Genomic DNA, 12,957 nt, shown 5'->3' on the forward strand with positions numbered 1-12,957 from the left:
CAGGTCTAATGTCACCTGTATCTCAATGGTTTAAATTTTAAAGTGCTTCATGTTTTTTAAATGGTTTTAGTGTTATATACATTTTTTTGTTATATGCATTTTTAAAAAGTAGTTTGCTATGTCCAGTAATAAAACTTTTATTTACAGTAAGTGAAATACTTAACTAACACTAATTAAAATTATAAAAATCTGAATGTAGTATTAGAAAGAGTTAGTTAATAGTTTACTTTTTTCATCTTCACTTTAGAACAAATACTTCTACTGCCTCTTCTTTCTATTTTGCCAGGTGGCTAGATGAACGTCACACACAGTCTCACTTTATTCCAGCCTTATTCCGACCTTCTCCTCTTGAGCGGATAAAAACTAACGTTATAAACCCTGCATATGCTACTGAATCAGGTCAGGCAGAAAACTCACTACATATGGGCTACAGTGCACTAGAAATAAAGAGTAAAATGTTAGCCCTAGAGAAAGCAGATACCTGTATTTACAACCCTTTGTTTGGATCAGATCTTCAGTATACAAACCGGGTAAGAATTTTGGCTCTTATTTCAAAAGATATTTGATTTCAAAATATAATTTATTTTTCCTGAGACAAATGCATATATTAGTAATTGTAAACACTGAGATGACATCCTCACTTAGCTCTGCTTTTATACATTAAGGTCATAAAGCTCTTAAACAGTGTTTGTTCTATTTTCCCTTTCTAGGTAGATAAAGTGGTAATAAATCCATACTTTGGTCTCGGAGCTCCGGACTACTCGAAAATCCAAATTCCTAAACAGGAAAAATGGCAGAGGAGCATGAGCAGTGTCACCGAAGACAAGTACTGCTCTGGTTTTACTCCACTTTGCTTTTTTAAAAGCCTATATTCTAATGTTAAAAAATTATTTTAAATGATATATGCAAATAGTATGCAATGTAATCATCATGTAAATGATTTAGTTTACAGCTGTTCGGTGATGTGTAGCTTTCATAGATGTGTCATATTTGTTTCAAAACACTTTGAATTTCAACAGTGCTGTTTTTGTTTGTTTTTCATGATTAGGGAACGACAGTGGGTAGATGATTTTCCTCTCCATCGAAGTGCCTGTGAAGGAGATTCGGAATTATTAAACCGACTTCTCAATGAAAGATTTTCAGTCAACCAATTAGATAGTGACCACTGGGCACCCATTCATTATGCATGCTGGTAAATAGATTACTTACTCTTTTCTTTTTAGAAAGAATGAATCTTTAGTTATTAATGTTAGTGTTTCTTTTCAAAGCTGTTCTCATTCCAGCCACTTTTCCCTCCACCATGTTTGTTTGCCTTCTGAGCTTTCTCTGTAGGAATCGTTTATTACTGTGCGTGTGCCACAGCATCTGCCCCATTTGAAAAGTATCATTAATGTTCTCAGGCATTTCTTAGGTCATGAGGTAGGATAGCTAATGGCTAACAAGTGCCACTGCACAGCACTTGGTCCCTTGTTGACCCTTGCAGTTTCTGTTGTTTTGCACTGGAGTTGTATTATGTTTGCTTATCCTTACTATAAAATTTACATGTGTTAGCTACGTATGACTTGACCTTGCATCATGTTAGAAAAGTGTTCTTTTAGTTCTTTGGAAAGCTGTGGTATCTGGAAACATCCATAAGTTTTCTTTATAAGCTGTGGTATCTGGAAATACCCATAAGTTTTCATTAGAATTAAATCCTGTTTTTGTTTTTTTGAGGAGGATTAGCTCTCAGGAGTGAGGTTAGCTGTCTCCACTAGTTGCCTGTGGAGTGCTTGCTCTTGTACTCTTCTCACATAATCATAACTCTTCCCCTCAGCCTGGACTGGGTTCTTAAATTATGTTCATAGCAGTAGTTAACCATTTGCTATAGCCTGTCCTCTAGAAAGGATGTAATGAAGTTATTTACCCTTATATATATTTTTAATTTATTTAAATTGGAGGCTAGTTACTTTACAATATTGTGGTGGTTCTTGCCAGACATTGACATGAATCAGCCACGGGTGCACATGTGTTCCCCGTCCCGAACCCCCTCCCACCTCCCTCCCACCCCATCCCTCTGGGTCGTCCCAGTGCGTCAGCTTTGAGTGCCCTGTTTCATGCGTTGAACTTGGACTGGTCATCTATTTCACATATGGTAATATACATGTTTCTATATCTGTGTCTCTTTTGCTGTCTTGCATATAGGGTTGTCATTATCATCTTTCTAAATTCCAAATATATGCATTAATATACTGTATTGATGTTTTTCTTTCTGACTCACTTCACTCTGTATAATAGGCTCCAGTTTCATCCACCTCATAGAACTGACTCAAATGCATTCTTTTTAATAGCTGAGTAATATTCCATTATGTACATGTACCACAACTTTCTTATCCATTCATCTGCCAATGGACATCTAGGTTGCTTCCATGTCCTAGCTAATTATAAACAGTGCTGTGATGAACATTGGGGTACATGTGTCTCTTTCAAGTCTGGTTTCCTCGGTGTGTATTCCCAGGAGTGGGATTGCTGGGTCTTATGGCAGTTCTGTTTCCAGTTTTTTAAGGAATCTCCACACTGTTCTCCATAGTGGATGCACTAGTTTGCATTCCCACCAACAGTGTAAGAGGGTTCCCTTTCCTCCACACCCTCTCCAGTATTTGTTTGTAGACTTTTTGATAGCAGCCATGCTGAGCAGTGTAAGATGGTTCCTCATTGTGGTTCTGATTTGCATTTCTCTGATATTGAGCATCTTTTCATGCGTTTGTTAGCCATCTGTATGTCTTCTTTGGAGAAATGTCTGTTTAGTTCTTTGGCACATTTTTTGACTGGGTCGTTTATTTTTCTGGTGTTGAGTTGCATGAGCTGCTTGTATATTTTTGAGATTAATTCTTTGTCAGTTGTTTCATTTGCTATTATTTTCTCCCATTCTGAAGGCTGTCTTTTCACCTTGCCTATAGTTTCCTTCATTGTGCAAAAGCTTTTAAGTTTATTAGGTCCCATTTGTTAATTTTTGCTTTTATTTCCATTACTCTGGGAGGTGGATCATAGAGGATCTTGCTGTGATTTATGTCAGAGAGTGTTCTGCCTGTTTTCCTCTAGTTTTATCTTATATTTTATGGAAAAGTTGCTTCTGACTTACTGTTTAAAATGAGCTTCTCTGGCTAGTTTGAGAAGTGTCTACATTGTTTATTGCCTGTTAAAGTCCACAGCTTTTTAGCCGCATGTCATTGATCAAGTTACTTTACTTCACCTCTCTGCATCTTAGTTTATTTATCTATATGTAAAATACAATAATTAGATCATTTTCAACTGAAAGTCTTTTGATTTCTCTGATTTCAATATTTTTGATTAAGTAGCTAAATATAGTTGCTTTTAATATATATCTTTTCTCTATTGACAATATGTTGTTTCCTTAAAAATATCCTTTATGCTCAATTTTTTTCTGCTTCCTTAAAAATATATTGTTTTATTCTACAAATGTAACCTTAATTGTTTTTCCATTATAGGGATTTTTATACTCAGATTTGAAAAGAGTTACCCTAAATCTTCTTTCACTGAACCTATAATTGTTTCTTCAGATTACTGGTAAATACGGGTAGCAGCAACAGTACCAGAAGAAATCACATGCTTTTCCTTGAGCCAAACAAAAAGAAGTAGAGAATATAGTTCAAACATCATGAATTGAGAAAGACAGAGCCAGTGAATTTTAGCTTAGGAATCCCAAAATTACATTTGCCTGTATTGTTGCCCTTTCTGTGGCAGGGCCTCATTTCCTTCTCTGTTAAGACAGTGGTAATATTTTCAACTATGTATTACATAAAAACAGAAGTATGGTATCGTATTTAATGTGCTTTGGAATGTACCTACATTTCAGTCCCTACTGAATATTTTAGTTCCTAAAAGTATGGCCTTTAGCAAATTAGTTAATGTCTCTAAGGATCTATTTCTTTATCTAAAAGATGAGCTTGATTTTAGTGCTTTTTTTAAGATTAGAGGAAAAAATGTGAATAAATGTTTGGAAGGATACCTGGCAGTAATAAGCACTCAAAAAAAAAAAAAAACGGCTGTTATTAAAGTATTAAAAAAATTTAAAGATTTTGATGTCTGAATATAAAATTCATTCATCTGTTGTATTTTTATTTGGATATTACTCCAATACACTGAAGAAGAGTTTTATCCTTCAATAAAATCAAATTTCCATCAGCTGGAAATAATAACCAAGTTTAATACACCAATAGTAGTAGTAATATGGGTCACCTTGCAATACTTTTAATAAGATATATCATTTGACTTGTGTGAACTTGAATGAAGACTGATTAAACTATTTAGTAAAGAACATAAATTACTTTATCTTAGAAATGTACTCCTACTTAGTAATTAATACTAGGATTAGAAGGGGAATACTGGGCTGTCTCATCAAGAGACTGGGATGGGGGGGGTCTGTCTTTATACACTTAGACAAGATGTTTTATCGTCTTATTGTCTTCTCATCTTTAAACTGAGGGATTTTATTAGATGAGTGGTTCTCAAACTTTTGTGTTAAAACTCCTTTTATTCTTCAAAATTACAAGATCCCAAAGAGCTTTGGTTTATGTGAAGTAATACCTAGTGTTATATACTTTATTAGAAGTTAAAACTGAAAAAATGTCTTAAGAATTTGATTATTTTAAAATAGCATGTTAATATAAATAGCAGAGTTTTCCAAATATATCTTATTTTCCAAAATAAAAAAGTTAATAAGAAAAGTAGCATTATTTTACATTCTTGCATTGTTTTACTGTCCAACCTTGGAGAAAATAGTTGGATTCTCACGTCTGATCCTGCCTTTAATTTGTTGGAATTTGCATGTCAGGGAGCTTCTAGAAAACTCCACTGTACACTTACAAGAAAATCATAGTGAAAAGGGTGAATAAGATCTTAGTATTACTGTGAAATATGTTTTACCTAGAGGACACGTTGAAAAACTTTCAGTGATCTTTCTGGTTTCTTCGTTCAGTCTTTGAGGATCACTTAATTAAATCACCCCTAGGATTGCTCCAAGCTTTAGAAATTATTATACTGATGATAGGTGCCTAAAAACTTTTCTTTAGCAGAATCACCATTCCCAAAACTATTTAATTTGACTTTCTCCCCATATGGGTAACCTCTCAGCCAGTCAGTAAATGTCTCACTGACATCTCATATTTTCTCACCTCTCTCAAATCAGTGTCTTCTCTCTCTGATAGGACTTCCAGGCTCCACATTATTGCTAGAGAGTGTTTCAGAACTCTGATGATTTGACTCCCTACAAATCACTCCATCCGATTTCATTTGGGCCTTCACTGCAGCAAGCTGTGTATTGTCTTTGTCTCATTCATCCTGTCAAGCTTTTGGTTCCCTATTCTAAATCTGGGAACTTCCCTGGTGGCTCAGACGGGTAAAGAATCTGCCTGCATTGCGGGAGACCTGGTTCAGTCCCTGGGTCGGGAAGATCTGCTGGAGAAGGGAATGGCAACCTACTCCAGACCGAGGACTCTGGTGAGCTACAGCCCATGGGGTCACAAAGAGTCTCTGCACTTTCTGCTTTTCTGTACTTTCTTTTCTCTTGTCTTCAAACATACATGAATCCTATCCCTACTTGAAAAAGAACCTTAATTTGAACCTGCTCCCTCTTCTGGCCACTGTCCTGTTTCTTTCCTTCCTTCCACAGCCAGACTTCAATGATAACGGGGCCATACTCACTGCTTTCTCTTTTTCAGTCTTCATGAACCTTCTTAACCTTTGCTGAGTTTTTAATCTCTTTCACTGCTCTGCTGCATTTAATACTGGTGACCACCCCTTTGTTTGCAGAACAAATGGCAGGTGAAAGGGCAGCTATAGAAAGAAAGAAAGTGAAGTCGCTCAGTCGTGTCCGACTCTTTGCGACCGCATGGACTGTAGCCTACCAGGCTTCTCTGTCCATGGGATTTTCCAGGCAAGGGTACTGGAGTGGGTTGCTATTTCCTTCTGCAAGGGATCTTCCCGAGCCAGGAATTGAACCTGGGTTTCCTGCATTGCAGGCAGGCGCTTTACCCTCTGAGCCACCAGGGATAATACAAATGCAAGATAATTGTTATTATTATTATTGAAATGCTAGTTTTCATCCTGTGACCCAAGCATGTTTTAAATAGTATGGAAACTGTTACACTAAAATTCAGAAAATTGGATTTTAACTGGTTAACCATGAGACCTTGGGCAAGTTACTTAACTGGTACAAGCTTCATTTTTTTCATCTGTTTGTTAGAAATATGTCTGCCTGCCTCATAAGTTGTTGTGAAGATTATATTAAGTAATTATATAAGGAAGTACCTTTAAAACTTTTTAATCTTACACAGTGTTTTTTTATTTTAATTATTTTTGTTATTACTTCTTGAATTCTCCCCCTCACTATCTTTTCCTGTCCTGAAAGTATGTTTTTCAAGATGCATTTCATTGTTCTAAGGTATTCATCTTTCTCTCAGAAAGATTTCATCCATTCCCCCAGCTTTAACAGGCTAATTCTGATAACCTCAAGCCTTTGCCATCCTCCTGAATATCAAGTCTGTGTTTTCAGTTACCAGCTGAACGGTTTAGTCACCCATTTTCTTAATGCATGAGACAATATGCAAAGATATAACTTTCAAGGAATATCCAGGCTGACAGAAATGTATGTATACAAGGATGAAAGTAAATAATGAGATTAAAAAAGTAAACGTAAAATGGTAAATTATAGTGGGAATATATAGGAGGTAGCTGGTAATCTGTTTCAGAGAAATAACAGAACTTAACCTGAAATAAAATCAGGAGAAGGAAAAAAAGACATCTCAAGAATAGCTAAGAACATAAGCAAACAGTCACATGAATGAGAAGGGTAGGATACAAGTGGCAGGTTTGGAGCATAGAAAAGCCAGAGCATATGTGAAAGGGAAGAAAGTTGACAGTAAATTGGCTTAGTTCTAAAGATGTGCTGTTTGCCCCTCAAATGCAGCATATCTAAGAGCAAATTTCCTTTCCCTTTTTACTCATTTATTTCCAAAAAAAATGAATTGCCTTTCCACCATTGCATTAGATTGCAGCCTTATATAAGTCTTTGTAACCAGATGGTAAATTCACTATGTCTGGCACATTCTTTGTACTCTTTGCTTACTTTTTTTTTTTCCCACTACCTAGACTATTTTACTTCAGCATCTCTTCAGCTTTCAAATTGTTCTTCTATCAGAATACTTTTCAGGACTCTCTTAGGCTGAAATCTTATCTTCCTTTTCCAACATTTTCTAAAGCATCATTATATACTATTATGATTTGACAAATATATATATTCTGATTGTTACTCTTAACTGTTACTTAAATTTTACAGCATGATGTAACTTATCTCACATGTTTGTTTTCCTCTGATTACATTAGAAGCCTTTGCCAGAGCAGACACCATTTATCTTAACATATCTTTGTGTCTTTCACATTGCCTCCTTCAACAGCTACATGTAAATTAGGTCTTGGGCCTATTGTAAATTAAAGAAAAGCGTTGTTAATTTTATGAGTTACTTTCTGCTCCTGAAAATATTTTTGACTAAAAATTTTATCTCCCTAATTTATAATTTTTGTTTTATATTTTGTATGATTGTAATTCTGTATCCTCTGCTCTATCTTGTATTTGAGATTATATTTTCTCCCAGTTGATCAGAAATAGAAACATTTGAATTAAATCAGAGTACTTCATAAGAAATCTGTAAGCACTGAAAACATTTACATAAATGTCTTCATTCCTTGTTCTCTGCCATAGAAAAATCTTAAATTTCTTTGAGATGTCTGAAATTTGGATTTTTCAAACACTTCATATGACTTTTGTAGGTGTTTTATTTTTTTGTAGGTATGGAAAAGTTGAAGCCACTCGCATATTGTTAGAGAAAGGAAAGTGCAATCCAAACCTTTTAAATGGACAACTTAGTTCTCCTCTTCATTTTGCTGCTGGAGGAGGACATGCTGAAATAGTACAGATCCTCCTAAACCATCCAGAAATTGACAGAGTAAGTTATTTCCCAGGCTTTTTTTTTTTTTAACGTCCAAACAGTAAATAACTAGTAATGACACTTAAAATGTTTAGTTGTACACTTGAGAGGTCAGCTGAGAAATGAAAACAAATTTAACTTGCTATGTAGAATAATATGTATACACTTTGCATTTAAATTGTAATAGAATACACTTCACATAAAATTTATCATTTTCACCATTTTTAGATGTACAGATCAGTGGCATTAAGTACATTTACATTGTTTTACAACCATTACCACCATGCATCTCCCAAGTGTACATAAAATTTGGCTTCCTTTCATTTTATATAAAGTGTCTCCTGTATTGCAGGGAGATTCTTTACCAACTGAGCTATTAGGGAAGTCCTTATATAAAGTGTATTTTCTAAAAAATATCTTAAGGTAAAAGATATTTTGGAATTTTTACTAACAAATTTGTAAAGGGAAAAATAATAGCTTTAACAAGACCTTTGTTGTTGCTGTAAACAGAATTTTTGAAAAACAGTAGCCACAGTGATTACTGCTTTGAATCTTTTATCTTTGGCTGTTCATGTTTACTTGAAGTATAGCATGCAATAAGTATGCTTAATATGTACTTAACATTTGCCGATAGTCTTTTTGATGAAATTTTGATTGACTGATATTTTCCCTTACTTGTATTTTGTAATGCCTTTTTTCTTTAACCTGTGGTTCTTCCCTCACATTCCTAGCACATAACAGACCAACAGGGAAGATCTCCTTTAAATATTTGTGAAGAAAACAAACAAAATAATTGGGAAGAAGCTGCGAAGTTGTTGAAGGAAGCCATTAACAAACCAGTAAGAATTAACTTCATAAATATTAGTTAGAGCCAAACATCGTATTTAAGTTGATAAGTAATTTGAGGATCTGAGGTAAGAATGGAAGGATGAATGTATGGATGGCTTCTCTACTGCTTTTATAAAACCTCATGTTTAGACATCATAGATATTAAATTTGCTATCATCTCTAACATTTGAGCATTTATTCTTGCATATCAAAATAAAAGTTTGCATAAATAAATCTTTCAATCACTTAAAATTAATCTAATTCCCAATGTAATCTCTATATATGCTGATTACAAATTGTAACCTGTCCATTGAAGCATCTCTCTCTACTTAGGCCTTCTAAGTGAAGTGAAAGTGTTCATCGTTTAGTCATGTCCGACTCTTTGCAACCCCATGGACGGTAGCGTGTCAGGCTCTCCTCTGTCCATGGAATCCCCAGACAAGAATACTGGAGTGCGTAGCCACCCTTTCTTCAGGGCATCTCCCCACCCAGTGATTGAGCCCAGCTCTCCTGCACTGCTGTCTTTACCGTCTGAGCCGCCCGGGAAGCCCCTAGGCCGTCTGAGCAATACGTTATACTTGTAGGTGATCATATTACACATCGTTCAGTGATTTAATTACTTACCTAGTTCAGATTCATTTTCCTCCTTAAGATTAGTGACTGGGTTAAAATAAAAGAGTTCCTAGCCTTTTATTTTGCCCATTCAGCTTGGCCTTTCCATCTACTTACGTACAAAATAATTAGCAGTGGCATTAAGATAGACAAGAATTAACAATTAGAAAAAACTCTGTCATGCCTCGAAGTTATAGTGACAGTAAACTGTTTTCTAAAGTGACAGTAAACTGAAAACTTGCAAACCAGATAAAAGAATTTATACCAACTAATAAAGGATAAAAGTTTTATACCAACAGGCTATAACCCATATATCCGAACCTTTCCAGACATTTCCATTAACTAGATAATATGTACTTGTTGAGTATTTCTGTAAATTTACCACCATGAAACGCTGAAAGTGATCTGATAAATAATAAATACATGATCTCTGTCTTAAAGGGAAATTTCACACATTCATACACGTTTTGTCAAAACATTATTCCCTGAGCACAGGACAAAAGCAAGGAAATAGTTAAGCAGTACAGTCACCCTTATATTAACTTCATTGCAATTTACTTTCTAATTGTATAGTTAAAAAGACACTTTTATTTCTCATATAATCTTTAAATCTGGATGTATAAGATAAAAGGAATTAGGTACTTTTACCTAAAATGAACTGTCCTGGAAGTTGTTTAGAGGCATCAGTTACTTCCTATAACAATAAAAATGAATTGATAATATCATTTCTCTCTGTGATTTTCTGAACTGGAAGGAAGAAACTGGCTCAAGGTCCATTGTTCATAACTTTTATCTGCAAAATCCTTTATCACAGATTCCTCTTGGGACAAATTATTGCTGGTACACATTTCTACATTGTAATTTGTGGCCCACTAAACTCATGAGGTAGTTAACTAACACCAGATTTAGTTTAACCAAGTCTATATCCCCCATTTGGTATTTACATTGTATGTTAATAGCTTTAAAGTATTCTCTCAGAAGATTCTGAAGTTGAATATTTTTTAAAAAACCATTTGCCTTCATTTCTCAAACTTATTTGACCATGGAATATTCAGAGGAAAACATGTTTAAAAATACAAATAATGGAAGTAAATTTTTAAAAAATATTGCCGGAAGTGGTTAGGACTGTAAGCTTCCAGTGCAGGGGGCACAGGTTTGATCCCTTATTGGGCCACAAAGATTGCAAGCTGTGCAGCAAGGCAAAAAGGGAAAAAATAAAATATTGCCAGAAGATTCTCACTTAAAGTAGTTTTTCTGATATTTTCCATATTAGAAATCTATAATAAAGCAGATGAGGTTGAAATTAAAGCATTTTTGGGGGTTGGGATGTATAATTTCTACCCAGTTTGCATAATTTATTATCGTTCTTTCTCCTAGTATGAAAAAGTTCGGATATACAGGATGGATGGATCATACCGTTCTGTTGAACTGAAGCATGGAAATAATACCACAGTGCAGCAGATAATGGAAGGAATGCGTCTTTCTCAAGAAACACAGCAATATTTCACTATTTGGATCTGTTCAGAAAACCTCAGTAAGAAACTTGTTATTCTGATGTATAAACCCCATTATTCCTTTTTGAGAGTGAGTTGGTAAACTGAAGTACAGCATCAATTATTATTGACTTTTAAATTTTCAAATGATATAATATTCTTTTCTTTTACATAAATTATGTTCAGACTGCTGAAACAGGTAAGCCCCTGCTTGCGCCTGGCCCCTTTTTATTCATACAATGTCGGGGGTTTTTGGCTAATTTCATTTACGTATGTATTCTTGGCTGTGCTGTTCCTCGTTGCTGCGTGGACTGTTTCCTAGCTGTGACAAGTGGGGCCTGCCCTCTAGCTGCGGTGTGAGGGCCTCTCACGGCAGCACAGCGCTGGAACAGCGGTGCCGTTGTTTTGGAGCACAGGTCCCAGGGCGTGTGGGCTCACTGGTGCCGTGTGGGCTCTGGGGCGCAGGCCGGCACACGGGCCTAGCTTCTCCACAGCATCTGGGGTGAGCCCAGATCGGCCACCAAACCTGTGTCCCCTGCATTGGCGAGTGGACTCGGTACTCCTGAGTCACCAGGGAAGCGCCATGCGATATTGGAAGTGGTAAAAACCAAAACATTTTTTCTTTGGCAATGAAATTTGATTTGAATGCTGTTTAAATGCAGTTTAAATTTTATTTGAATGCTATTTAAATGCATCCAACTTGCCTTTATTATCAGTGCTCACCTCCTCTCAAAATAATACAGATATTCTTTTTCTTTATATTGGTTTTCTATCAGATCTTTTTAGTTCAGTTCAGTTCAGTTCAGTCGCTCAATCATGTCCGACTCTTTTTATTTAAACTCAGCTTAATGTCACTACAGATTTGGTCTCTCAGACAAAGTATTGCAGATACATAAGGGATTTCATCAAGGTGGGTGTGATTTGTTTTCTAGTGATTTAACTATTTTTTTAAACACCAAATTTTTACTGATTTTATCATAATTAGGCTATCGTGGAATTAAGGATCTTAAATTCATTTGATAAATTTTAATTCATTTCCAGAATTATTCTCATAATTCTTAAATTCTTAAAAAACAGTCAACCTCAAATTGGGCATAATATTGATTACAATCAATACTGATTTAAATTTAGACCTTTAATTTGTGTGTGTTCAATACTTAGGTACAGAATTTAATGAAAAGTTTCTATGTGTTGGTGTAATTAGTTCATTTTTACATTATCATTTATTAAGGGAAAGATGTTTTTCAGGCCTTCAACTCAAGCCTTATCATAAACCATTGCAACATGTTCGTGACTGGCCAGAAATACTTGCTGAATTGACTAATTTGGATCCCCAAAGGGAAACACCACAGCTTTTCCTAAGAAGAGATGTGAGACTTCCTTTGGAAGTTGAGAAAAAGGTTTGCCCAGAAATCTTTTCTATAGTCATTTAGATGTTCAGTCTGCTGGGTTCCTGTTTTAAGCACTAGAGGCAAACACCGTGCTCTTCCTTTACAGGAGGGTTCATTGCTGTTTTTCTCTTCAATCCTCAGTCCCTATTTGTAAGTGATAGAGAGTTTGAGTCAGTCCACTTACAAAGCCCCTGTTGGTTTTTCCATTTCCACCTCCACTGTCTTAGAATACAAAAGAAATAGAGACTCCATCCTAAAGAGAATAGAGAGAACTAAAAAAAAACATTCTGGATAGAGAAGATTATATTTACAAAGGGGACATTAAAGTTATTCCCAGTAGTCGGTATGTAGCTATTCTTTTAGATTCAACAGAGAACTATACATGTATAGTTCTATACATATATACATATATAAACTATACATATATATGTATATATATAAACTATATAAATATATAAACATATATAAACTATACATATATACATATATAAAAAAATGAGAATGGAATTTACATGATTAAATAAGTATGTCTGGATTTGAATTACTGTAAATGTTAGAAGTGAAATAATGCCATCTGAAGGATAACCAGACAAGGAAAAAACCTAAGGGATATATTACAAGTTAAACTAGGTAATAGTCTAAATACAGCAA

The 12,957-nt window shown here is 35.1% G+C and overlaps 1 protein-coding gene and 1 non-coding gene across 4 annotated transcripts in view; one reads left to right on the plus strand and one right to left on the minus strand.

The window, feature by feature from the left end:
- KRIT1 (KRIT1 ankyrin repeat containing) overlaps window positions 1-12,957 on the plus strand; it is a 40,204-nt gene that overhangs the window by 13,365 nt on the left and 13,882 nt on the right. For all 3 annotated transcript variants that reach the window (XM_020902188.2, XM_020902190.2, XM_070471810.1), the window contains 7 exons: window positions 287-530; window positions 711-826; window positions 1,049-1,192; window positions 7,844-8,000; window positions 8,714-8,821; window positions 10,800-10,956; window positions 12,164-12,315. In XM_020902188.2, coding sequence (XP_020757847.2) covers window positions 287-530; window positions 711-826; window positions 1,049-1,192; window positions 7,844-8,000; window positions 8,714-8,821; window positions 10,800-10,956; window positions 12,164-12,315 — 1,078 coding nt within the window. The remainder of the gene's footprint in view (window positions 1-286; window positions 531-710; window positions 827-1,048; window positions 1,193-7,843; window positions 8,001-8,713; window positions 8,822-10,799; window positions 10,957-12,163; window positions 12,316-12,957) is intronic.
- Window positions 5,977-6,048, minus strand: TRNAC-GCA (transfer RNA cysteine (anticodon GCA)). The gene has a single exon. It is a non-coding gene; the product is annotated as a tRNA-Cys (tRNA).

The sequence above is a fragment of the Odocoileus virginianus genome, chromosome 1 (genome assembly GCF_023699985.2).
Source record: "Odocoileus virginianus isolate 20LAN1187 ecotype Illinois chromosome 1, Ovbor_1.2, whole genome shotgun sequence".
Taxonomy (NCBI): domain Eukaryota; kingdom Metazoa; phylum Chordata; class Mammalia; order Artiodactyla; family Cervidae; genus Odocoileus; species Odocoileus virginianus.